The sequence below is a fragment of the Prionailurus viverrinus genome, chromosome D2, assembly GCF_022837055.1.
Source record: "Prionailurus viverrinus isolate Anna chromosome D2, UM_Priviv_1.0, whole genome shotgun sequence".
Lineage (NCBI taxonomy): Eukaryota > Metazoa > Chordata > Mammalia > Carnivora > Felidae > Prionailurus > Prionailurus viverrinus.
Window position 1 is genome coordinate 48135208 of NC_062571.1, and position 26932 is coordinate 48162139.

At 36.2% G+C, this 26932-nt stretch overlaps 1 protein-coding gene across 7 annotated transcripts in view; it reads right to left on the minus strand.

Annotated features, from left to right (window-relative positions):
• PARG (poly(ADP-ribose) glycohydrolase) overlaps positions 1-26932 on the minus strand; it is a 137803-nt gene that overhangs the window by 20073 nt on the left and 90798 nt on the right. For all 7 annotated transcript variants that reach the window (XM_047825476.1, XM_047825480.1, XM_047825477.1 and 4 more), the window contains 2 exons: positions 11876-11954; positions 9312-9420 (listed from right to left, as the gene is read on the minus strand). In XM_047825476.1, coding sequence (XP_047681432.1) covers positions 9312-9420; positions 11876-11954 — 188 coding nt within the window. The remainder of the gene's footprint in view (positions 1-9311; positions 9421-11875; positions 11955-26932) is intronic.

The following is a 26932-nucleotide window of genomic DNA, read 5'->3' on the forward strand; positions in this document are numbered from 1 at the left end:
TAAATGAAAATATCAAGGTATTTCAAGAACTGATGGGATCCCAATTACAAACTACTAGGAACTGAAGGGAGGAAAGACACTTAACATATAGCTTTATTTGAAGGCTTCTGAACACCATTTTTTCCATTAAGGTAAAGAGTTATCACCACTGTGCTTCCTTAACACTTGCTCTCTCAATTACTGGGACTTAAAGACTAGTAACTGTGTATGGGATTCCTATACCTGGTTATAAAATAATCTTTAAGGTCCCCTCTAGCTCCAAGATTCTCTGGTTTCACAGCTCTGCTTTAAGCTAGAATATTTTAACATTCGCTAGTCACTTTGAGAAAAGTATGATCTATCCTGAGGACACTGGCTAAGTCTTACTTAGAGGAACATTTAATTTTGTACATGAGAAGACTGCAGTTTAAGCCCCAAAGTTGTAGATTTCCATCTCTTTGCTGCCAGCCTAGTTGGTCTTTCTCAGTTTTCTGAAACTATCAGACTATATTAAGAGGTTTAATGTAATAGCAAAGCAAATCTCCCCTGGGTTCTCTCAAGTAGCAAACAAAGCCTAAAATATAGCTTATGTATAATAGTAAATAAAATAAAAAGAATGATCTGTGACAAATGTTCCTAGAGAAAAACCAAGGATAAAGAAAGATGCTTCCATGAAACCCACACATAGAAATACAGTAAATTGCTCTCTGAAGTTTCCACAAAGGTATAAAAATTTATTTTACACACTGTCTGGATAGATTAACAAGGCTATTCCTTCCACCCCCTCCTAGGCTGTAAATCCTGACAGATATTAATTATAAGTTGGTACCAGACCATTATTCAATGCTGTGGTACAGAGCTTACACTAGAACTCACAAATTACCTGTATAATCAGATGCATGGAGCTTCTGAAAATCTCTTTCAGATCAAAAATATCAAGAGCTCAGGTTTGTTTGGGTTTTTTTGCAGGTTCTTAAAAGACACAGAGTCTCTGCCTTTATGCCAAAGGGGGAGAAAAGCCTCTGTCAGAATACACATAACTTTGCCGCTTGCTTCCCTGTCAAATTCTCCTCAACAGGCCTACATGAAGATGATGATTTCTTAGCCTCCTGTTAGTGCCGCCTCTCTTTTACACTGTCAGAATGGCTTTAGTCTCTTCCTATTGCCATCTCTACATATCTGGGCTGACTCCTCTTTAATGAGCAAACATACCTTGGTGAAACCAGAGCCTAACAACAGAGAATTTGAAATATTTATATTATTAGAAGAAAAGTCTAATGTAAAGTGCTAACCAATTGTGCTAAAAAAAAAAAAAACCCAAAACTCCACAACTATCTTGAAAAATGGCCATAACAAAAACAAACTATAAAACTGAAATTAACCGGCATTTCGTGTTTTAAGCAAAACAAATCAAATAATACTTTAAAAAGTTAATCAGAAATTAAAAGATATAAAACAATTCAGAGTAATTAGGTACAAAGAGTAACTATTTGAGGTGCGTGGGTGGCTCAACTAGTTGGTTGAGCGTCCGACTTTAGCTCAGGTCATGATCTTGTGGTTCATGGGTTCAAGCCCTGTGTAGGGCTCTACACTGACACCGCAGAGTCTGGACCCTGCTTTGGATTCTGTGTCTCCCTCTCTCTCTGCATCTCCCCTGTTCATGCTCTGTCTCTGTCTCTCAAAAATAAACATTAGGGCGCTTGGGTGGCTCAGTCGGTTAAGTGTTTGACTTCAGCTCAGGTCCTGATCTCACCTTTTGTGAGTTGGAGCCCAGCATCAGGCTCTGCACTGACAGTTCAGAGCCTGGAGCCTGCGTAAGATTCTGTGTCTCCCTCTCTCTCTGCCCTGCCCCTGCTCTCTCTCTCTCTCACACACACACACACACACACACACACACACACACACACACACTCTCTCTCTCTCTCTCTCTCTCTCTCTCTCTCAAAAATAAATAAACATTAAAAAAAACTTTTAAAAATAAACGTTAAAAACTTAAAAAAAGAATAACTATTTATAGTGATTAAATGCAAAATTCTTTTATTCTGTTTAAACCAAGCATTTCCAAGGTCAGACATAAGAGAGAAGCAGCAAGCTCTTCTAAGTCTCCTTTAGAGGAACAACCCATACTTCTCCCTTCTGCAGTAAGGAGAAATATCCCTCAAATGCTAGAGACCAGAGCAGGGTCACTAATCACGGAATCATTTCCTTTTACAGCAGTAACAGTAAAACAGGGCTTTTACAGCCCCTGCAGTAACAAATAAAGATCAGATAAGGATAGAGACCTCAAAAGAGTGGAGTTGCCAAGTTCTTACTTCAGAGGGAAAGGTACTAGGAGTTCTCAAGAACTCCATGCTGGCAACAAATACATCCCTCCCCCCACCCCACACTCACCGCCAGAGAACTTGAGGCAATTTATCAGAGCAGTAAGAATAAAAAGAAAGCCAGCTCAAACTCTATAGTCACATCCTGACCATAATCACTAATGACAGCTATTTATTTTTTATTAATAAACAACTTTAAAGGGAAAAAGAGGAAGCATTCATACCTTAGGACAGTAAGTAGAGAATACCAAAGAACACTCATCTCAGAATGAGTTTTGATGGGAAGGAAAGAAGAGAAGGAAGACAAAGGTAATTCTAGTATCCCAAAGGATACAATGGGGAGCTTTGAGAAAAGCAAGAGGCAGGAAGAAAATACTGGTACCTAGAGGTAAAAACTAGAGCCCAGCCAGAAAGTGATGAGATAAATACAGAGATATAGGATGGAAGCAAAGAAAGTGAAAAATAAAACCAAGAAAACAGTTGTAAAAACCTACAGGCCCAGAACTGGACCTGGGAAATAGATGGTACTCAAGGGAATAGTCACAAAAATCCATGCACACACATGCATGAGCACACACACTCTTAAGTAAGAGCTCAGGCTTCAACACCAAGTTTAGCAGGCTCAAGTAGATAAAATTAAACTATGTCTTTCATTATAATGGAAATAGATTATACTGTTAGCTAGAGTAATAATTTACAATTATTATTCCCAAAGAGTCACTTATTTGGAGACAATCTACCACTAGTCTAACTTAAATTAATACACAGTTGGTACCACTGCTGATTTTCTGAGGTCTTATAATATTGTGATCTCTTAAAAACAAACACAATATAAAAAGATCCTTAAGAATCTTGTGGAAGAAAATAAAGTATTATTAATCAAGAGTCTTAAAATTGTCCTTAGAGGGGTGTCTGGCTGGCTCAGTCAGTACAGCATGAGACTCTTGATCTCAGGGTTGTGAGTTCAAACCCCACATTGGGCATGGAGCCTATTTAAAAAAAAAATTATCCTTAGATTAAGTAATAACGATTTTGCAAAATTTTCATCTTTTGTAAATTTCTTTTGTTATTTGATTAAATAACAAAGAGGTCTATTACTACATTACGTGTAATGAGAAAAACTTGGGACTACCAAGTTATTCAAAAATAGTAGTTCAATTGTAGTACACCAATCCAACCAGTTTTATGGCCATTAAACAAATTATTATGATGATATTAGAAAATGTGAAAAATATTTACAATATATAGTTGAATAGGTAAAATACAAAGTTATAGGCAACTTTTGAATACATTTTTATGAAACTATTCATGTGGAAGGACGTACAAAAATGAAAACAACTATTTGAAAGGTAGGATCACGAATGACTTTTTTCTCCACAAAATAATTGGGGGAACCTGGGTAGCTTGATCCTGGCTCAGGTCAACAGATAGAGGCCCCTGTGTTGGGCTCTGCACTGACAGCACAGAGCCTGCCTGGTATTTTCTCTCTCTCTCTCTTTCTCTCTCTCTCTGTCCCTCCCCGACTTGTGCACAAGCATGCATTCTCTCTCTCAAAATAAATAAATAAATGTTAATTGTAACATTACTAGATAGACTAAATAAAATGAAAGAATTATGCAGACCTTAGTTTCCTTATGTGTGAAATCAAAGATTGGATTAGGTTATCTATGATTACTCTGATTCTTTATATTAAGAGATTTAAGAAAAAACTCACTAAAAATGACACATTTGGGGCTAATATTTCTGAAAAGTAAAGTGACACATACAACTGACCCTTGACAAGGTGGGTTTGAATTGCATTGTCCACTTACATGCAGATTTGTTTGATAAGTACACTAAAGTATTGCAAATGTATTTTTCTCTTCCTTATGATTTTCTAAATAACATTTTCTTTTCTCTAGCTTATTTTATTTTAAGAATACAGTATATAATACATAAAACATACAATCTACGTGTTAATTAACTCCTTATGCTGTCAGTAAGGCTTCCAGTCAATAGTAGGCTATTAATAGTTAAGTTTTGGGGGAGTCAAAAGTTATATGTAGATTTTCAGCTATACAGAGGATTGGCACCCCCACTTTCTGAGTTGTTCAAGAGTCAACTGTACTTAAGAAAATATTATTAATGATCAGATGTTGAACTCCTCCTCCAGTTTAACACTCTCTCAACTGGGCTATCTAGGCTACCCCAGATGTTGAACTTAGAAATACCAGCATCTAGGGGCACCTAGGTGGCTCAGTGGGTTGTGACCAACTTCAGCTCAGGTTATGATATCAGGGCTCATGGATTCAAGCCTCATGTCTGGTTTTGCGCTGACAGCGTGGAGCCTTCAACGGAGTCTCTGTTTCCCTCTCTCTCCCTGCCCCTCTCCCACTTGCTTCTCTCTTTCTCTCTCAAAAATAAACAAACATTAAAAAAAAAAAAAAGAAATACCAGCAGCCAGTATTGAATGGTTTTGTTAATTAAGCTCTGGTTTAATAACAACCTCTTTCCAAATTTGTTGATGGGTAATAACAAAAAAATCCATAAATGGTGGTGATTTCCTGTTGGGGTGGTCTGTTTGCTTCGTTCAATTTCTGATCCAGAAACCTCTATGAAATGTATTCATTACTTAATATTACTTGAATGAGTCTAACATGGCTAAATACAACTTTTCACAGATGATTTCTTTCTTCCCTTGCTGAGCTATATGCCACTTTTGCAAGCTAGAGTCATAAATCCTTCCAACTACAAAGATAATTTTCCTCTACAGTGTCACCCAGCTGATCCCTCACAGAATTAAACACTGCTTCACAGTATCAGTTAAATAAAAGACAACAGACTCTTCCTTTTAAAAACCAACTCTGCTTGCAGGTCACGATGTAGGTCCAATAGGACAGGTGGAGCCTAGACGGAGCAAACTGTTTCCAAAGGGAATAAAGCACTTTGTGGGACTGCCCTTTCAGTTCGACCTGATGACTAATGCCTAAAAGTAGCAAAAGAGCCCACAGAATTCAGAGATCCACATTGAATTCTGATGGTGAAAACTGGTCTTACGCTCTGTTGCTTCCTAGGTAAAATGAGTTTTCTGTTCCTGCCCACTTTCTCTCTGGCATGAAAAAAAGTTGAACTGTACAAGTCACCTTTAGAGTAATTTAATACAGACTCTTCTGCTTTAAACCCAAGTTTATCAAACACAGCAAGGTGTAAATCACTTAATATTCTCTCCAAGTTGTGTTGTCAGTTTATGTAAAACTCGGCCGCCATACTAAAATTCATAACTCTATTTTAATAGGTAAATGTAACCAATAAATGATGGAATGCTTTTATTTAGAAGACCCAAAGCTATTTGAATTAGTTCTCTAATTAACTTGCCAATGACATTTAACAAAATCATTTACTGCTTTCTTTTTTTCCAATGAAAGAATTAGAAAACTAATTCTCAGGGGCACCTGGGTGGCTCAGTCAGTTAAGTGTCTGACTCTCGATTATGGCTTAGGTCATGATCTCACAGTTTTGTGAATTCGAGCCCAGCTTTGGGCTCTGCACTGACAGTGTGGAGCCTGCCTGGGATTCTCCCTCTCTCTCTGCCCCTCCCCCACTGTGTGCGCACAGATCTCTTTCTCTCAAAATAAATAAATAAACTTAAAAAAAAAAAAGAAAGAAAACTCAATCTTGGCTAAAAGAGAAAATGTTTTGGAATACAGCAGTGAATGAAAGAACATATATTTATCAAGTGCCTTCCTGTGTGCCAGGCCCTGAACTAGGTGCTTGTTCAATGTTAGCCCACATGCTAATGAGCTTACTCTACACCTGTGCTATTTTCTTGTCTTAGAGAATTTAATAAATAGGCTGGTGGGGGGAAAGTCTTCAAAGTTCCTTTAAAAAGTATATCAAACAATAAAGGATACGGAGAAAAGCAATCAACTAGAAGCTTGCTCGCTGTTTAGGATTGTGATTTTAAGAGAAGAAAGAGGTAACCAAGGACATATATGCTTGCAGGAGATTGTCAACGAAATGCAGAGAATATTCTCAGTGATTTAAGATGGAAATAGGTAAAAAGTCTGGAAAGAGACCTAGTTATAGTGATATCTATGTGAAAGGAGTTACATTTTTAAAAAGTGGTTTGAAGTCAGGGGAACCTGGATTCAAGTCCTGACTTCATCACTGCCCAGCTGTGTGACGTGAGGCAAGTTATTCAACTTCTTGAGGCTCCGTTTATGATCTCTAAACTGGAAACAAGAAGAGTATCTACACTTCCCTGGGTGGTTAGGATTAAATCAGACATCAAATTTAAAGTGCTAAGTAGAGTGCCTAGCATGTCATATGCAATCATTTAATGTTAGCTATTATTTTCACTATTGCTATTTGTATAATTAAAAATTTTTTCCACCACTATTTGACCGCAAAGAACCTTTTATGAACTATAAATTAGACTTACTTGCATACTGATATGAACAATGGCAGGTTGAAACAGAGAACTACATACTATAAATCCATCTGCTTCATATGGTTTCATCTATTCCATACTTGAATGGAAAGTAGACTAGAGGCTTTATCTGGCACGTGAAGAATATGTAGGAAATATCTATAAATTTGTAACATTTTCAGTGATTTAAGATAACGTAATTATATCTAAAAAGTTTATCTTAAAAAACTGTGTTAGTAATTTCTAAGAAGTTTAATGACTCACCAACTAATGCATTTAACAAATATTTTTGAGAAGTTCTCATAAGCAAGGCAGTGTGCTTGGGACTGACTGATTTGAGTCAAATAAAACATCTTCTGTTGCCAGGTTAAAGGCTCATTCTTTTTGTATGAAGTGAGTTTCCTAAGGACTCTACATTCTACAAATACTTATATCTAATTTAACCTATTCACATACACCAAGGTTTCATATCTTTAACTTTCTGCTGTCTTTGAGGAGAGGCAAAAAGGTTAGTGCTATATAAATAAGTAAATGTAGAGAATACCAATTGGCCATGGGTAATTAAAAAAGATTTATTTATGCCCAGGATTATTTTTTAAAACTATATTTGCAGATAATTTCTAAATGTGAACAATCTAGCTCCAACAGAAAAGTATTTGTGAGAATATAAATTTTTATCCATAAGAATATAAATTTTTATCCTTTAAATTTTTGTTAATGTATGATTATGGTTAAACACATTCCCTTTACACATATTTCTTTTCCAAACTACCTACTGCTTACATAAATGTCTTCTATTATCAGTGACCATGACCATCTGACAAATTCATATGTGTTTAATAAGGAAGGAATATCTGATAAAATCTAAAGATAAATCTCATTCTACTTGATATGCTATATAATACAAATATCATGTATTTGGAAACAGGAATTTGGAATAGTGAAAGGCTTACATTTAAAATGTGTTGAACATAATAAAAGATATTTTGTTCTAGAATCTCTGACTTTCAGAATCAGGTAAAGGAGAGAAATTATACCTGCTGATATACCAAACAACAGTCTTTCTGCATAGGTTTTCTGAGAAATTACTTTAAAAAAAAAAAAAAAAGAAAAAATATATACACGTGATTATCAGTTACCTAAGTTTAACTTTGGAAGATAGTGCATTTACTTACTCTTCAAAAAAAATTTTTAAACATTTTTTTAAGTTTATTTATTTGAAAGAGAGAGAGAGAGAGAGAGAGAGAGTGAGCACATGCGCAAACGGGAGCAAGAAGGGGAGGACAAAGAGAGAGGGAGAGAGAGAAAATCCCAAGCAGGCCCTGCACTGCTAGTGAAGAGCCAGACTTGAGGGCTCGGTCCCACAAACCATGAGATCATGACCTGAGTGAAACCAAGAATTCGGCACTTAATGAACTGGGCCACCCAGTCACCCCTACTCTTCAAAATTTTTAAGAGATCCCTTTGAGAACTGTAAACATTAAAATAACCTAATAGATTATGTATGAGAAAACACTCAACAATTAGATTCTCAAGTAGATCAGAACACAAGATAATAAATGTCTTTACACTCAAAATATATACCAATGTGTAAGAGTAGTAAAAGCCGCTATGGATTATTTGGTTGTTTACTTTACTAACTATAAGAAGGGCAAGGTGTTTGAGCTAGGATAAGCAGAGTAGCACAGAGAGGCCATTTCTGTGGTAAGACCAAGCAGAAACTGTGACGAGGATATACTTAATGCCAGAAGTGCCAGTCCCAGGGCACTCCCAATCCCCTTGCAATGGTACACTCAGTCTGCTGTCATAATCAAAAGTCTATGTAGGGACTGGCAATGTGTAGCCATGCAAAACCACAGATCTCATTATCTTAACAAACAATCTCATAACAATGTGAGTTACACAATGGTTTTCAGAATTGGGTCAGTTTCCTTGGCTGTTAATTTGAGGATCTAAAATTATCAATCATTTTGGTAAAGCCCTAAATCTAGAGAATAGAATCAGTACTCTACTGTATGATAAGAGTTTATTTATATGGTTAACAGAAGTGAAAATCTGAATAATAGGTATGGCTCATTTTCATATTTCTGTAATACAATTAGACAAATGATTGTAGTAGACAGCACTGAACATCACAGAAAATCACAGATTCTATCATAAATATGCCAAATTATCTAATCAATAAACAGTTTACAAGTGAATCTTACCTATAATAAAACTTAACTTTTATGGCTTATCTGCATCAATCCTAACAGCATACCTTTGCAGAGACATCATTGAAAGGTGTGAAAAAAATTTTTAGCACTCATTCACTTCTATATGGTTTTAAAATAATAATGTTCCAAAGCAAGTAAAAGTACTTGATGAGCTAAATGCATGTGTGGGGCTCACTATCAAGCAACAGTCTATCTGGCATCAGTAATCAAGCAATTACGAAATGGAAAGTACATCTTGTACAAGCTGACAGACCCATTAAATCAGGAGAGCTGTGGGCAGACATACTGACACTGCAAGAATTACCAGAAAGCATTAATTTCAGCATTAATAAAATGGCAGTAAATAGATGACAGTTGCCAGATGAACTAAGAAATGAGGTTACTGGCCTTGTTAAGCTCGCGTCTGATTTTCTCAGGCACAAACTGGTCGAGGTAGCGTCTGAAGTGAAGGGCATCAATGGCGACGATTTCGGTGCCACGCCGCTGCCAGGCGTCCCTGGGGCAGGATGAAAGGGGCAAGATGACTAAGGAAAGACACTCACAAGATATAACCCTTGTGAGGCCGGGTTTCTGAGAATTTGGCAGGGTTAAAATATTAAAAATAAACCAACAAACCAGTAGCCATAGGTATCAGCAAAACAGGAGGGCAGAAAACACCATTTTATTCTTAGATTTCAAGACATTCACATTATAGACTGTTAGGCATTAAACAGTAACATGAAAAATTATCAAGAGATGACAAACATGACCTATTGTAAACAGGTACATCATTTACAGTGAGTCTCAGAAGTTAAAGGATTTAGGGGCCACACAAAAGGAACTTAGCTCTTGGTTTTCCTCTAAGACTAACGAGACGTCATTTGTATCTTGACTAACGCCAAAAAAAGAAGAAAAAAAAAAAAAAAGGTCAAAAAGCTCATTCCTCCTTGGCTTTCAAAGACCTGCTCTTTGGGGCTTGGGTTTGTAACATTGCCATGTATCACTATCATCCAAAACATAACCCCAAGAAGTCAAGTGTTACAAAAAATGTGTACTGTGCACAACTGCAGACAGTGCAAAACTATTTTTAAAAAGACAAACACAGTAAAGCAGACAGTAACACACTGCCTGTGGAAATAAGGACTGGGTGAGATGATTTTGGAAACGTGAAATTCCAAATATTCCAATATTCTCTTTACAGACTTACATAAATTGACATGCCAAGCAACTTTTTCATGCTGAAGAATGGCAACAGAAACCTTCATGTTAGTCTGTAAGTAATTATCAGCAATTAAACATCCACATAATTGTTGCAACCAAATATTTTAATCAAAACAACGAGAGAGAGACCAGGGGTTGGATTTGAGATATTACGAAGAATAAGTTTGCAAGGGTAGGTGGGCAACTGCTGATTCTGAAACAATGGCTCTTTTTCATACATACACTCACTCACACACACACACACACACACACACACACACACACACACTTACTTTCAGGTACCATTTCTTTCTTTTTTCTTCCTTTCTCCAAATTTTTATTTAAATTCCAGTTAGTTAATATACAATATAATACTAGTTTCAGGTGATTCATTAGTTACAAACATCACCCAGTGCTCATCACAACAGCCCTCCTTAATCCCCATCACATATTTAACCCATCCCCCCACGCATTTCCCCTCCAGTAACCCTCAGTTTGTACTCTATAGTTAAGAGTCTGTTTCTTGGCTTGCCTCTCCCATCCCTCCCACCCATGTTCATTTGTTTTGTTTCTTAAATTCCACATATGAATAAAATCATATGGTATTTGTCTTTCTCTGATTGACTTATTTCACTTAGGATTACACATTCTAGTTCATTCGCGTTGTTGCAAATGGCAAGATTTCATTCTTTTTGATGGCTAATATTCCATTGTGTGTATATATGTATGCGTGTATGAATGATGTATGTAGGTATGAATGTGTGTGTATATGTCAAATCTTCTTTATCCTATGATCCAGCAATTGCACTATTGAGTATTTACCCAAAGGATATAAAAATACTGACTCAAAGGGATAGATGCACCCCAATGTTTACAGCAGCATTATCAACAATAGCTAAATTATGGAAAGAGCCCAAATATCCATCAACTGATGAATGGATAAAGAAGGTGTGGTATATATATACACAATGGAATATTATCTAGGCACCATTTCTATAAAAGTTCACCCCTGGTAAACCAATTTTGTGAGGAAGCAAAAATGGCAAAGTATAAAAATATTTTTCAGTCAGAAATAAGGAAACAGGAACAGCAAAGTTTACTGCTGTTAACTGTTCTGTGGCATTAGGCAAGCTTTCTCAACATGTTTCGCCACCTATTTAATCTCACAGAAAAATTCAGGATAACTAAATAAGCCAGTTAAAGGCTTTAAGCTCTAATAAGAACTTATTCTAAATAAGTTTGGCCTTGGAAGTGAACCTCCACTGACTCCTTACAACCTGGAAGCTGACAGGTAAAGAACAAGAGTCCTGGGGTGCCTGGGTGTCTCAGACTGTTAAGCATAGGACTTCGGCTCAGGTCATGATCTCACGGTTTGTGGGTTTGAGCCCCGCATCAGGCTTTGCACTGACAGCTCATAGTCTGCAGCTTGCTTTGGATTCTGTGTCTCCCTCTCTCTCTGGTCCCTCCCCTGCTTGTGAGCTCTCTCTCAAAAATAAAATACACATCAAAATTAAAAAAAAAAAAAAAAAAAAAAGAACAAGAGTTCTGCCCTTCTTGTTCTTGGCTTAGACTTTTGGCTTTTATTTCTCTGTTCTTCCCTTTTGTATATGGAAATGGTAATACTATTTTAACTATTAATGAACCTGTAATACCGAACATAAAAAGGCAGTTACATTTCTGAAATAAGAGTAGATGGGAGACAGAATGTACTAGGTCAAGCCCACAATCCTTAGCTTTTGGTCAAGTGATACTAAAGTCAGAAATGAACTCACCTTTCACTCCCATCTTCGTGACTTCGGGCCCAACGATACGTTTCAGCATAGCCTGTGTATTCACTGTACTGTTCGGTACCTGAAACAAATAATCTGCCATTATTTTTTGGAAAGATTTTTCTTAAAAGCTGCATGCTCTAAAGGGTCTTGTTAATAAACTTATTTCTCCTTTCTAGAAATACCTTATTGGCAAATGTCAACTGAAACAAAAACCAAAAAACTCCATTGGTCTTAATGACTTGCTATTATTTTCTGTAAGGAAGAAAATGACACCTATAAAAGCCACTGCAATGTTTATTGTACACAGATAAATGTCTTGATCAACAGAGAAAACAAAATATGCTCTGTCATACTAATCTCTTTCATGAGGGATGCCTGGGTGGCTCACTCGGTAAAGCATCTGGCTCTTGATGTCAGCTCAGGTTATGGTATCACAGTTTTAAGTTCAAGCCCCACATCGTGCTCTGTGCTGACAGCACAGAGTCTGCTTGGGATTCTCTCTCCCTCTCTCTCTGCTCTTCCCCCACTTGTGTGCTCTGTTTCTCTCTCTCACAAAATAAACTTAAAAAAAATTTTACATAAAAAAATTTCTTTCGTGAGGAGTGCAGTGACTTTTATAAAAGTCCAATGTCTTCAATATTAGTAATCTGATGGTAATATTTAGTTTGTACTATTGAGAAAGCAATTTTACATAATGACATTCCCTGCTAAGAAAAGAGTCATTAAAATTAAATCTAGGACTTGCCTATCAACATGCAAGTGACTTCAAAGGGCATTTTTTTTTTTAACGTTTATTTATTTTGGGGACAGAGAGAGACAGAGCATGAACGGGGGAGGGGCAGAGAGAGAGGGAGACACAGAATCGGAAACAGGCTCCAGGGTCTGAGCCATCAGCCCAGAGCCTGACGCGGGGCTTGAACTCACGGACCGCGAGATCGTGACCTGGCTGAAGTCGGACGCTTAACCGACTGCGCCACCCAGGCGCCCCTTCAAAGGGCATTTTAAAACCAGTATATTGTGATATGAGAAAGGGAGGGGAAAAAAAGCATAATTAAAATTCACTTGATGAGAATGTGCACCAAGGCTGCCACTTAACAGAGATTTCTACTTTTATTTTTAAAAGTTTTTATTTATTTAAGCATAATCTCTATATCCAATGTGGAACTCGAACTCATGACCCTGAGATCAAGTTACATTAAGCTCCTCTGACTGAGCCAGCCAGGCACTCCCAGAGATTTCTACTTCATCAGACCTGAATGTCAGGAGGTATGGTGCCAAAGTGTCCTATTATTTAACTAAATAAAATCATTCCAATTCCTACGATCAGCTCAGTAATCACTTAATTTTCAAGAATCAACAAAACAGTAAAACGAAAAGCTGAAAACCCTGAGCAAGACAATACTTTTCATAAAGAAAAAAGAAATTAACAAAAAATAAACAAGACAACACTGACAACTAATATTAGTGACATTTTTTTTAGTCCAAGTGCCTTAATTTTGCCAGTAAATAAAATGCAAGCAGACTGACTTTTTCAATTTTTTTAAAATGCTTTTTATTTATTTTTGAGAGAGAGGGAAGGAGGGAGAGAGAGAGAGAGAGATCACCAGAGAGGCATAGGGAAGGAGGGGATACAGAATCTAAGGCCAGCTCCAGGCTCCAAGCTATCATCACAGAGCCCGATGTGGGGCTCAAACCCGTGAACAGCGAAATCATGACCTGAGCTGAAGTCAGATGCTCAATTGACTGAGTCACCCAGGTACCCCCTGACTTTTACAGACAGCTAGAACACTATTTATTAACAAATGACTACTCATACAATAAAGGCCCAATACTGAAGATATCTGTGACAGAATATTCAGGGAAAAAATATTATTAGAATATACAGTATTTCAGAAAAAAATATAAAAATAGAAAAGAAGGAGGGGGCATCTGGGTGGCTCAGATGGTTGAGCATATGATTCTTGATTTTGGCTCAGGTCATGATCTCACTGTTCATGAGACTGAACTCCGTGTCAGCTCTGTACTGATAGCGAGGAGCCGGTTTAGTATTCTCTTTCTATGCCCCTCCCCCGTTCTCTCTGTTTCTCTCCCTCTCTCTAATAAAGATTTACCAAAAAAAAAAAAAAAAAAGGAAATGGGGTGCCTGCCTGGCTCAGTTGGAAGAGCACGTGACTATTGATCTTGGGGTTGTGAGTTCAAGCCCGACGCCGGGTGCAGAAATTACTTAAATAAATAAATAAGCTTAGCAGCGCCAGGGTCGCTCAGTCAGTTAAGTGTCCGACTCTTGATTTCAGCTGGTGGTACGGTCTCATGGTTCATGGGATCGAGCCCCGTGTTAGACTCTGCACTGATAGTGCAGAGCCTGCTTTCAAGTCTGTGACTCCCTCTCTCTCTGCCCCTACCCTGCTCTCTCTCTCAAAATAAATAAACTTATAATAATAAAATAAACAAATTTAAAAAAATAGAAAACATGTTTAATAAAAATAAAAATAACTTAAAATCAAGTCATGACATGCTAATTATGAACTGTCAATTCTTCACCCAAAAGAAAATTAATTTCATTTTGGGGGTCAGGTTAACTTCTAACAGGTTACTTAAACAACCTGAAGCTTTTATACACAAAGAGTAGTAAATGTGGTCATTAACACTGCAAATGACCTCTACATTTAACTATTAATTTACAGACAGAGAACAGAGAAACATGTTAAATACCACCATGAAAATGTAATCAGCAACATTTAGACCATGGGAAACTCTATAGGACCAATAGTCTGGGCTGCTTACAAAACATTCATAAGGAAAGTAAAAGAGAGAGGAACCTATGAATTAAAAGAAGCAAATATGACAACACCAATCATAAGAAAGTGAGAGTAGTTATATTAATATTGGATAAATCAGACTTCATGTGAAGGAGTATTACGAAAGATAAAGAGGAATACTTCATAATGATAAAAGGGTCAATTCACCAGAAAGACATAACAATTATGCTTTTATTTTCAATTCACATTTGAAAAATTAATGGAATTCATCACATTAACAGATTAAAGAACCCCACATAATCATATCAAAAGTTGGAGAAAAAATAAAATTCAACACCCATCATGATTAATATTTTCAGCAAAACTAAGAATAAAAAAAAAAAAAAAAGAACTCCCTCAATCTGATTAAGGATCATTACATAAAAACTTACAACTACCTTCATACTCAGTGATAAAAACATTCCACCTAATTCAACACTGTAGTGGAGTCCTAGTGGCTGCAATAAGGGAAATAAATAAAGAAAGAAAGAAATAAAAATAGAAAGAAAAGTCACAAAGAGAATAAAAAAAATAAGACTATCGCTATTTGCAAATGTTATGACTGTTCATGTAGCAAATCCTAAGGTATCACTAGGAAAAGAAAGAAAGAAAAGTTACGGAAAAGGAAGAAAAGCTCGTAAATAAATGCAGTAAGATCAAAGATAAGTCTATATACTAGCAACAAACAATGGGGAAATAAAACTTAAAAATCCATTAATCATAGCATCAAAAACCATAAAATACTTAGGAGTAAATATACCAAAGGTGTAGAAGACACCACTGAGAAAAAGTAGAGAAGATTTAAATAAATGGCGACCATGTTCAGGGGCTTGAAGACTCAATATTGTATTTCTCAATACTGTAATTGCAAATTTTCCTCAATCCTGTTAATATCCTTAGCAGGCTTTCTTTTTTTTTTTAATAGTAATTGAGATGGTGATTCTAAAATTTGAATGGAAATGCAAAGAACCTAAAATAATGAAAATACTTGTGAAAAAAGAACAGAATTGGAGGATTCAGCTACCCGAGTTTAAGATTTACTTAGTTGTGACCTAAGGAAAGACCAATAGATAGATCAATGGAAGTAAATAGAATTCATAGATAAATCCACACTTGTATGGTCAGCTGACTTACAACAAAGGTGCTAAAACAATCCATTGGGGAAAGGATCATCCTTCTGACATGCTATTGCAATAATTAGATATTCATACAGAAAAATATCATAAACTTTAACTGCTACCTCACACTATGAACAAAAATCATTTTGAGATAAAATAACAGGCATCAACATAAAACCTAAAGTTATAAGACCTCTAGAAGAAAACACAGGAAAATGGCTTTAAGACGTTGGAGGTACATAAAAATTTCTTAAATAGGACAAAGAAAGCAGTAACCTTAATAAAAATTTTAAAAGACTGGGGCGCCTGGGTGGCGCAGTCGGTTAAGCGTCCGACTTCAGCCAGGTCACGATCTCGCGATCCGGGAGTTCGAGCCCCGCGTCAGGCTCTGGGCTGATGGCTCAGAGCCTGGAGCCTGTTTCTGATTCTGTGTCTCCCTCTCTCTCTGCCCCTCCCCCGTTCATGCTCTGTCTCTCTGTGTCCCAAAAATAAATAAACGTTGAAAAAAAAAATTAAAAAAAAAAAAAAAATTTTAAAAGACTAGATTAGGTCAATGTTAAAACACTTTTAGCAAAATGCTTAGGCAAGACTGGAGGAAAAATATTTGGAAAACAACTATCTGACAAAAGACTTGTGTTCAGAATACTGAGGAACTCCTAGAGGTCAATAATAAAAATATACAAACAACCCAATCTAGAAAAATAAGCAAAAGACTTAAACATCACAGAAGAAGATACAAAATTGGCCAATGACTACATGAAATACTGGTGAACATCACTAGTCCTAAGGGGAATGCAAATCAAAACCCCAGTGAAATACCACTATGTACCTGACAGAAGAGCTAAATCAAAAAGAATGACAAAACTAAATGTGGACAAGGATGTCAGCTTAACTCCACTTAACAGGTTTGCTTTTTGCAGTGGCAAGGCTTAGAAGTTATGAAATCACATTCTGTGTATTCTAGGTTTATGCAAATGAGAAAAGAGGAAGGCTAGAATTTATGCCATGATGTTGGATGGCAATGAGAGGTACCCATAGGAATTCATGGTTGTTTGTTGGTATGTATATGCGTGTGTGTGGTTAAACCATATACCTCCTGGCTCTGATGATGAAGGCATGGAAGCAATGACTCTCTTCGTAGCAATAAGGAATAACCAATTCAACTCCTGATTTCTAAAAATTACTCTATATCCAGGACTCCTTGGAGAAATGGCAGGGAATATACAAGATTGAGTTTAGAACATCTTTTTATGCCAAAAAAGAAGAAAGTGCATTAAAGAATGATTGGTGCATTGTCAAAGGAACACAATAGCCAACTGAAGGGGCTCTCACTGACCAAATCTGGAATAATTTAGCATCAAAACAGATGCCAATAATGGATTATAACACATTGAATAAAGTAAGAATCCATGCATTATAGAAATTTTAATATACATAAATAAGAGAGAATGGAAAATCTCCCTTACAGTAGAGCGCCAACTACTAAATGCAGAAGGAATGATGGAGTTAAGAAAATGGGTGCTAAAATTAGTGGCCAAATGTTTGATGAGGACAGGAAATTTACACTTTCAAAGTATGTAAAATATATAACTACAAATTAATTAGAAAGGGAAAATACTAACTTGACAGTGGAGAACCTGGCACATCCTACCTCAACCAAGTCCTGACACTTAATATCACAGACACTGAAACAAAGTGGTATTACTATTCTCAAAAGATACATTAGAGCAGGACACATCATTTCAGTGGGATTCCAACTAAAATGAATAAACTGAATCTAGTTACAAAGAAACATTGCGCAAACCCAAAATAAGAGACAATCTACGAAGTAATTGGTATATATACTTTAAAAATATCAAGGTGAACAAATACCAGGAAAGGCTGAGAAACTATCCTGGTTGAAAGGAGTCAAGATGTGATCCACTACCGGAGTAGACTGGGAGGAAAAAAAGCTACAAAGAATATAATTAGGTTAACTGACAAAATGAAAATGAAAATATTGAGTAGGAATTAACTCATAGTTCTTTATTAATGTTAAATTTCCCAATTTTTATAACTTTGCTGTGCTGACTTAACAGAATTTCCTAGTTATTAAGAAATATACAACAAAGTATTTGGGGTAAAAGGGCACAAAGTTGGGGCACCTGGGTGGCTCAGGCAGTTAAGTGTCCGACTTTGGTTCAGGTCATGATCTCATGGTTCGTGAGTTCAAGCCCTGCGTCAGGCTCTGTGCTGATAGCTCAGAGCCTGCAGCCTGCTTCAGATTTTGTGTCTCCTTCTCTTTCTGTCCCCAACATCCCTGGTCACACTGTGTCTCTCTTTCAAAAATAAAATTTTAAAAAAATGGGGGGGGGGGTCATAATGTCTCCAACATACTCTTGGACAGAGATGAGGAAAAGAAAATAGAGAAAGAATGATAAAGCAGATGGGGAGAGATGTAAACTGGTGAATCTGGGTTAACAATATATGGAAGTTCCTTATATTATTCTTGTAACTTTCCTGAGTCTGAAGTTTCTCATACACATGTAAATATAAAAATATCTATACAATATAAATAAGTATCTAAAAAGCTATCAAAAATACTCCGTTTTCACAGATGATTAAAATTTCCCATAACAAAAACTTAAAAGACTTAAACTCAATACTAGAGTTTCTAGTCTATTACTTAGCATACTGCTTCTTAAAAATAATTTTTCAAAAATTTAAAATAATGTATACTTAATTCTTATAAATTCATCTAGAATTTTGGATAAGATACTCAGCTACAAATTAAGAAAATAAACTACAGAATTCATGTTTTTTGCTAAGCCTTCCTGGAAACCATAAGTAGAGTTGGTGGTCCCTTATCTGTGCTCCACAGTACTCTGCACAGAACATCAGTCAGGAACTTCAACATGTTAAATTGCAATCTGAAAGTCAGTTATATTTCTACACAGTAGCAATGAACAATCAGAAACTGAAATTATAAATATACATTTACACAGCTATAAAAAAATATGAAATACTAAGGAATAAACCTGAGAAAATGTAAAAGTATACAGTGAAAAGTATACTACTGAGAGAAAGTAAAGATGACCCCAATAAACAGAGATATCTCATTCATGTGTCAAAGACTAAATATTGTTAAGATGTCAATTCTCCCCAAACTGATCCACAGATTCAAAGCAGTCTTGACTAAAAAGTCCAGCAAGCTTTTTTGTAGATATTGATAAATTGATTCTAAAATTCACCAAAACAACTCTGAAGAAGAACAAACTTGGAGGGCTCACACTACCTGATTTCAAGAATTATTATAAAGCTACAGCAATCAAGACAGTATGAAAACAAAAAGAATAAATCAGTAAACTGAATTTCAAAATTAGAAACTTCCATTCGTTAAACATCACTATTAAGGTCATGAAAAGACACACCACATATATCTAACAAAAGACTTGTATCTGGGGGACCTGAATGGTTCAGTTGGTTAAGTGTCTGACTTCGGCTCAGGTCATGATCTGACAATTTGTGAGTTCCAGCCCCACGTCGGGCTCTGTGCTGGCAGCTCAGAGCCTGAAGCCTACTTTGGAGTCTGTGTCTCCCTCTCTCTGCTCCTCCCCCACTCACACTCTGTCTCTCTGTCTCTCAAAAATAAATAAACATTAAAAAGAATTAAAAAATAAATTAAAAAATAAAAAGAGAAAGACTTGTATCCAAAACATATAAAGCATTTTCAAAAGTCAATATAAGAAAACAAACCCAATTAAAACATGGTGCAACAGTTTCATATATGTAGCCATATGTCAAAACTTCCCTAACTGTAAACTTTAAATATATAGTTTACTGTATGCCAATTATACCTCAATAAAGCTGTGGAAAAGGTAATCTAACTCCCTCACTAGATTACCAGTTTCTCAAGGGCAGGATTATAAGTCATTAACATTTGTGTCTATATTAGCATTTTGTAACGCAAGTATATAAGATGCAGGGGTTGGCCCAGTTGGTGGAACATGCGACTCTTGATCTCAGGGTCGTGAGTTCAAGCCTCACATTGGATATGGGCTTACTTAAAAAAAAAGAAGAAAGAAGAAAGAAAGAAAGAAAGAAAGAAAGAAAGAAGAATATAGAAGCAATTAAGTACTTGCATAAACATAATTATTAACAAACAAAACCGGAAGAACATTATATTAACTGAGGTTAAAATAATAAGTCCAGAAAGACTTAATCAGAAAGTACTATGCAATTGACACATATAAAAATTTCACATTTACAACGACAGGGTGGCATGGTAAAAGGAGCACCACACTGAGATTAGGAAACACGAGGGACCCAAAGTGAATCCTTAAGTAACCAAATTTCTCAGGGGACTTCCATTTCAGCATATGAATATCAAGCTTGTTAATAATTTTTGTTTTGTTTACATCATAGAATTGCTTGGAAAGCCATAGGAGTTTAAAAGTCTTCAAAACCATAAAACAGTTAGTATTGGTGTCATCAAACTTAACTTTATAAAGAGGTAGAGAAACCAAAGACACGTGATTTCATTTACGTGAAGTTTAAAAGCAACCTGGTCTCCTGACCTGACTGGAAATAAAGACAGCTATGAATAGTTCTGTTCCTTTCTAATTTTTGTCCAGCAGTGGACAAGCTCCATTTCCTTATTTATAAAAAACAAAACAAAACTGCCTGCTCTGATCTCTTAACTACAAAAACAAACACCTCTTCTGTCTTTTCAAAAGAAAGTGGTTGAAAAATATAAAATACCAATTATTATATTTCTATTTTAGGTTAAGATGATTTTAGTCTTCCTTCCTAAAAGAAACAAGATTAGATTTATTTCCTTCAGGTATGGGAAATCAAAGATGCATATACAGATGCTTTTGCTCTAAGAAAATTAAATCCTGGTTTTTCTGAGTAGACATCCTTCAAAATTATATCAACTGTCTGTTCTGAAAAACAGATACCCTTGTTTTAAATTCAAATTTATTGATAAACTATGATGAAACACAAAGGTAAAAAGCGATAATAGCAAACAAGAGAAGACAACTGAATGACCTTTGTGGTAGCTCTCTGTGGGTATAGCCTATAAGACTTCGTGCTCACAGACAAATCTTCACTTAAGGAAAAACGAGAAGGAATCCATTAAAATCTGTGCAAGAGTTCATGACAGACTAATGAGTTTTTAGATTTGGTAATACATGTTCTTATCTTCTCTTACAAATAATGAAAAATTTATGAAGAACTAAGGAAAAAATATTTGGAGACTGAAAAAATTCTATGTATCTATGGGTTGTGCTCTTGGAAAGAAGGTTTATATGAAAGCAAAGCCATCTACCCTGCTTTTCTTAGGAGCACTCATACAGTGGTGATTATGCAGGAGATAGAACATTCTTGACTTTCATTCCCATGATCAATAAAAATGAAGAGAAGCTAAACTCAAACTGAGTTTGGATCCTTCCCAGTGAGCTGGTATCATTTAGTTAGCAATGGGCTGTTTTTGTAGTGATGGGCCTTCAGTGTTGTTGTTCTATAAGAAGCATCAATACCATAAGCAGTGGTATCCACTTTTCTACTTTCTAGCAGATCTGCTGACATTCACAAAAGATGTTAAGAATCTGTGACATCTGGGGCAATTCTCTTCAGTAGAGGGCAGGTTTTATTTTAAAGGTACTAACATTCTGTTGAGTAAGTTTTATGTCTAGGCACCTGCTTTAAGTGCTCACCATACAGAAACAACAAAACTCCCAGAACCATGATAACACCCTTTGGTAGTAAAGCTATTTTGCTAGATGATGTAGAAGAACATGAAAAAGGGTAAAAAAGGAAAAGGTTGGGGCGGGGGGGAGAATGCAGTTTCTTTCCTTCTATCTATATTTACTGAAAAGTTTTACCCATGGCTGCCTCCAGGGAGGATCACAGCAAATAGAGGGATAACACTATCTGGATAAACACTATTTGCCTGTTTGCATGACCTGTTTCATATTCATTTCAAAGTCTGATACCAACCAGATACCCCACAATGATGATAAATTTAATTTATTTCTAATTTCTCAAACTCTTCTACAGATTCAGGCAGCATAGTCACAGCCATTAGCTCATTGAGCCTGGATGAATCATAGAAGCAATGGAATTGATCAGGCAGATAGATTGCAGTGCATGGTTAAGAGTCTCCTAAGAAGGAAGATGGCAGAAATCCAACATCAAATAGATGATGAAATGGCCATTTCCATTAAGAGAACATCACATCACAGATATTAATTAGAAGGCACTATAATAGAATTAAGTGGATGTGAGGGAAAATGCTGAGTTAAAAGTCACCCCGGATGTCCCTAGCCTGAAGTAATTATAGATGCGAAGGTGAGTCATGGATCTGCAATTTTCCATTCATTTTACAATAGCTGTAGGTAAGGTACAGAACAGACATAACTCCATAGTGATGATCCTTTTTTAGACAGAGGACAAACTATCTTTAAAAAAAAAAAAAAAACAAAAAAAAAAACCAATTCTAGTATTTTCCTTTTACTATTCACAGGAAAATTACATCTTTTATTTACAGCAACATTAACGGTAGATAAGAGACTCCCAAGTAAAAAAGAAATGAAGCAAATGAAACAAATTAGCTTTGAGTTTAAATGCCCAGCATTCTACCAACTTTTTTATTTTAAGGATGGAAATTCATCTTTAAAACTAAGGAGGGATTCTGTTCTGAATCTTCAGTTCAAATACTCATTTAGCTGCTAAAAATTAAAAATCTTTTAAAGTATTATTTGACACACCCAAATGTTGGAGGCAGTCACATTCCAGACATTAAGAGCTCTCTCAAACATAATGAGACTAATATTTAAAGTATCTATTGGCTTTGGGGCGCCTGGCTGGCTCAGTCGGTTAAGTGTCTGACTCTTAATTTTGGCTCAGGTCATGATCTCATGGTTCGTGAGATGAAGCCTTCCATCGGCCTCTGTGCTGATGATAAGGAATCTGCTTGGGATTCTCTCTCCCTTTCTCTCTGCCTCTCCTCCACTTGCTCTCCTTCTCTCTCAAAATTTTAAATATAACAACAACAACAACAAAATATCTATTGGCCCAACAATGGATTTAGACAGTTTAATTTTTTTGTTCTGCAATTCCTGTACTTTCTTTTCCCCTAATACATTTCAACTGCATCCTTCCTATCTGCACACATGATAAACAATAAATGCAGACAGAGGACCAATAAGTGAGTTGAGACAACACTGAAAATAAAAGGTTTGTATCTTTACATTTCAGTATAATCTGGATCACAACCTCAGAATTCCAGATGAAATACTTCAGGTTATTAACTTCAAATAGTTGAGTTTTTATCCAAGAGGAAGTTTCTTTGCTGAGGCTCCATTCTTAATTTCCCATATAAACTTAAAAAATTAACAATTTACCTTACCTCACCAAAAAGCAGAATCACAGGGATATTATAAAAATAATAAGATATCCAAATACTGCACAATAACTTGTTAAAAGCCTTTTTCTTTTAACCAACAAAAACTTACAAAATATAAGGACACATCAGCAAAATTGATTAAGTAAAAACCTCTGAAAAATTCCTCCTCCATAAAAGCAATGAGAACACTGGCAAAAATTGTGAGAATCAACTTTTTATGAACTGTGGGAATAACCAAAGGCTTGTAGCAGTCTGAGGAGGGTTTATTAAAGAAAATTGGCTGAATCTTGGAAAAAACAATGAGTTTTATGATGTTTTAACTTTCCTTATTCTTATTCAACTCTTGCAAGCTCTAGAGTAGCCTTAAAATCCAACAGTCTGCTATAAACATTGGGGTACAAGTGCCCCTATGCATCAGCATTCCTGTATCCCTTGGGTAAATTCCCAGCAGTGTTATTGCTGGGTCATAGGGTAGATCTATTTTTAATTTTTTGAGAAACCTCCACACTGTTTTCCAGAGTGGCTGCACCAGTTTGCATTCCCACCAACAGTGCAAGAGGGTTCCTGTTTCTCCACATCCTCTCCAGCATCTATAGTCTCCTGATTTGTTCATTTTAGCCACTCTGACCAGCATGAGGTGGTATCTCAGTATGATTTTGATTTGTATTTCCCTGATGAGTGACGCTGAGCATCTTTTCATGTGTCTGTTGGTGTCGCATTCTCAACAATAGCCAAATTATGGAAACAGTCTAAATGTCCATCAACTGATGAATGGATAAAGAAATTGTGGTTTATATACACAATGGAGTACTACGTGGCAATGAGAAAGAATGAAATATGGCCCTTTGTAGCAATGTGGATGGAACTGGAGAGTGTGATGCTAAGTGAAATAAGCCATACAGAGAAAGACAGATACCGTATGTTTTCACTCTTACGTGGATCCTGAGAAACTTAACAGGAACCCATGGGGGAGGGGAAGGAAAAAAAATAAAAAGAGAGGTTAGAGTGGGAGAGAGCCAAAGCATAAGAGACTCTTAAAAACTGAGAACAAACTGAGGGCTGATGGGGGGTGGGAGGGAGGGGAGGGTGAGTGATGGGTATTGAAGAGGGCATCTTTTGGGATGAGCACTGGGTGTGGTATGGAAATCAATTTGACAATGAATTTCATATTAAAAAAAAACAAAACACCAACAGTCTATAATCACAGTGAAAACCACCTAAGGGTTCAGAAAAAGGTTGAAGCTCCTTCAAAGCCCCATTCTCAGAGAACTGTCATCATCTAACCTATCTGGTGGTTCCCTGTAAGACCTCACTCACAAAGCTGCCTTTATTTGACCTGACTTGGAATTTACCCAGTACAAAAAACCTAATCCCCAAGGTTGTTCGTTGAAAACAATTACATGGAATTGCTTAGCAGTATGGCTGCCTGAGGCAGTAGATATCAGTTAGGGCAAGTAATAGCCTTATCAAAAAGTTTCAAAAGAAAAGCTGAGGAATGAGATATCTGTAGGGGGCTTTAAAAAGTTCTTAGTATTCCCAGGAATCTGGAAGTCTATATGTATGACCATGTCTGTGCACATGCTCAAGAAAGACCTGAGAAAGTCCTAAGCTCACTCCTCAGACCTTGAGGCTCTGTGCAAGCAGGAAGTGAAGTGCGAAGTACAAGCAGGAAGGAAGTGTCATTGGCCTGGTTGAGTGCTGAAGGTGAGCCCCAATGTCCACATAGAGCCCTTCACTAAAGACTGAAAGACTTATTGGCTCTAAACATTTAAGCAACCTTCGTCCAATCATTAGCTAACCACTAACCTAACCCAGCAGAGACTAATGGTCACATATAAAAAAGAATACAGACTTTACAGAATTAGTTTAGAAAGGTTACGAAACAAGAGCAAACAGCAACAAAAACAAACTCTAGGCAAAGGGGAAAATCTGATTTTGAGAGTTGCTACATTATTCAAATGTGTGGTTTTCAACAAAAAATTGAGATATGCAAAGAAAAAAGAAAGTAGGCCCATACTCAGGGAAAAAAAGGGAGTAAACTATAACTGTACCCAAGGAGCCCAGATGTTAGACTTACTGAACAAAGACATTAGCTATTTTAAATATATTAAAAAAACTAAGGGAAATTATGTCTAAAGAACTAAATTAAAGTTTGCAAATAATGCCTCACAAATAGAGAATCTCAAAGAGAGAGAGAGAGAAATTATTAAAAAGAAAAAAAAAAAGAACCAAATAGAAATTCTGGAGTTGAAAAGTACAGTAATCAGAATAAAAATTTCAGGGGCACCTGGGTGGCTCAGTTGGTTGAGCATCCTTGACTCTTGATTTCGGCTCAGGTTATGATCCTATGGTTTGTGAGATCAAGCCCCATGTCTGGCTCTGTGCTGTCATCACAGATTGGGATGCTATCTCTCCCTCTCTCTCTGCCCCTTCCCCCCAACCTCAAAATAAATAAATAACCATAAGAAAAAAAAGTTATAAACATTTTTCACTGGAGGGACTCAAAGGCAGTGAAAGGAAGCACAAAAAAGAATCTGTAAACTTGAATATAGGTCAATTGAGATTATCCTGTCTGAGGAACAAAAGAATAGAGAATGAAGAAAAACGAACAGAGCTTCAGAGACCAATAAGACATCATCATGTATACCAACATATGCATAATGGGATTCTCAGAAGGAGAAGAAAAAAAGGGACAGAAAGAATATTTAAAGAAGTACTGGTCAAAAATTTACCAAATTTAAACATTCAAGCAGCTCAATGAACCCCAAATAGGATAAAATCAAAGAGATTCTAAACACGTCATAATCAAACTGTTCAAAGACAAAGAGAAAATCATGAAAGTAAAACATAAGGAACAAAATGTTGATACTCTCTTGAAGGTTGTCTACAAATAAATCTGAGACAAAGAGAGTGGCTTCAAGAGTAGATCTCAGAGTCTTAGTTCAGACACGTACGTCTTTGGAGGTAAATTAGTTGAGTATAAATTTTATGTAACTCCTAGGGAATGGTTTTTCTCTCACTGTAATTTTTCAGAATAACAATCAACCAAATTCTCCAACCCAGTTAAATATTTAGTTTCCCACACTAATCTCAAAGCGGCAACAGATTCAAAAAGGATAAGAAATCTTCTTTTGCAGAAAGATAGAGGCATCAGCAGCTGATGACTGATTATGGCTTTTATGTGGGAATGTTCTTTTAGGTACCTGAATAAAAGACTTAACTTATGTATAGTGGCTGATTAAGAATTTGAGAGGTGGGAGTTAATCACTAATTTTTTGGTAGCTGTTTCACAAGAAAGTACAGTGACATAGTTGTATATCAAGCTAAAAAAAACTTAAGAAAAAAATTTTAATCTCAGTAATAGAACAAAAGTATAAATTTTACTGTATTTCCCTCTCTCCTCCTTCCATATTAACTTAAATCAAGAAGAGGCATTTAGATCATCACACTTTTTCTCTCAGGATTAGAAATTAGGGTAAACATGAGGTTCCTGATTTATTACTATTCAATGAATAGTACTCTGTTGTACTCTCTTTGAATACTGTAAGTATGCTTTTTAAATGTATATACATCTTCATATTGAAGTATAACAAAGCACTTTGGAAACATAATGGAAGAATAATAACAGAATACATGATCAAAGACACATCACTATCCTCTTTTTAAGGGCATAACATAAAATTTCAAACTGGAGGGTAGCGTTTATCCTTGTTCCTCAGATAAAGATGTCAAGAATGAAAAGGTGGGTATC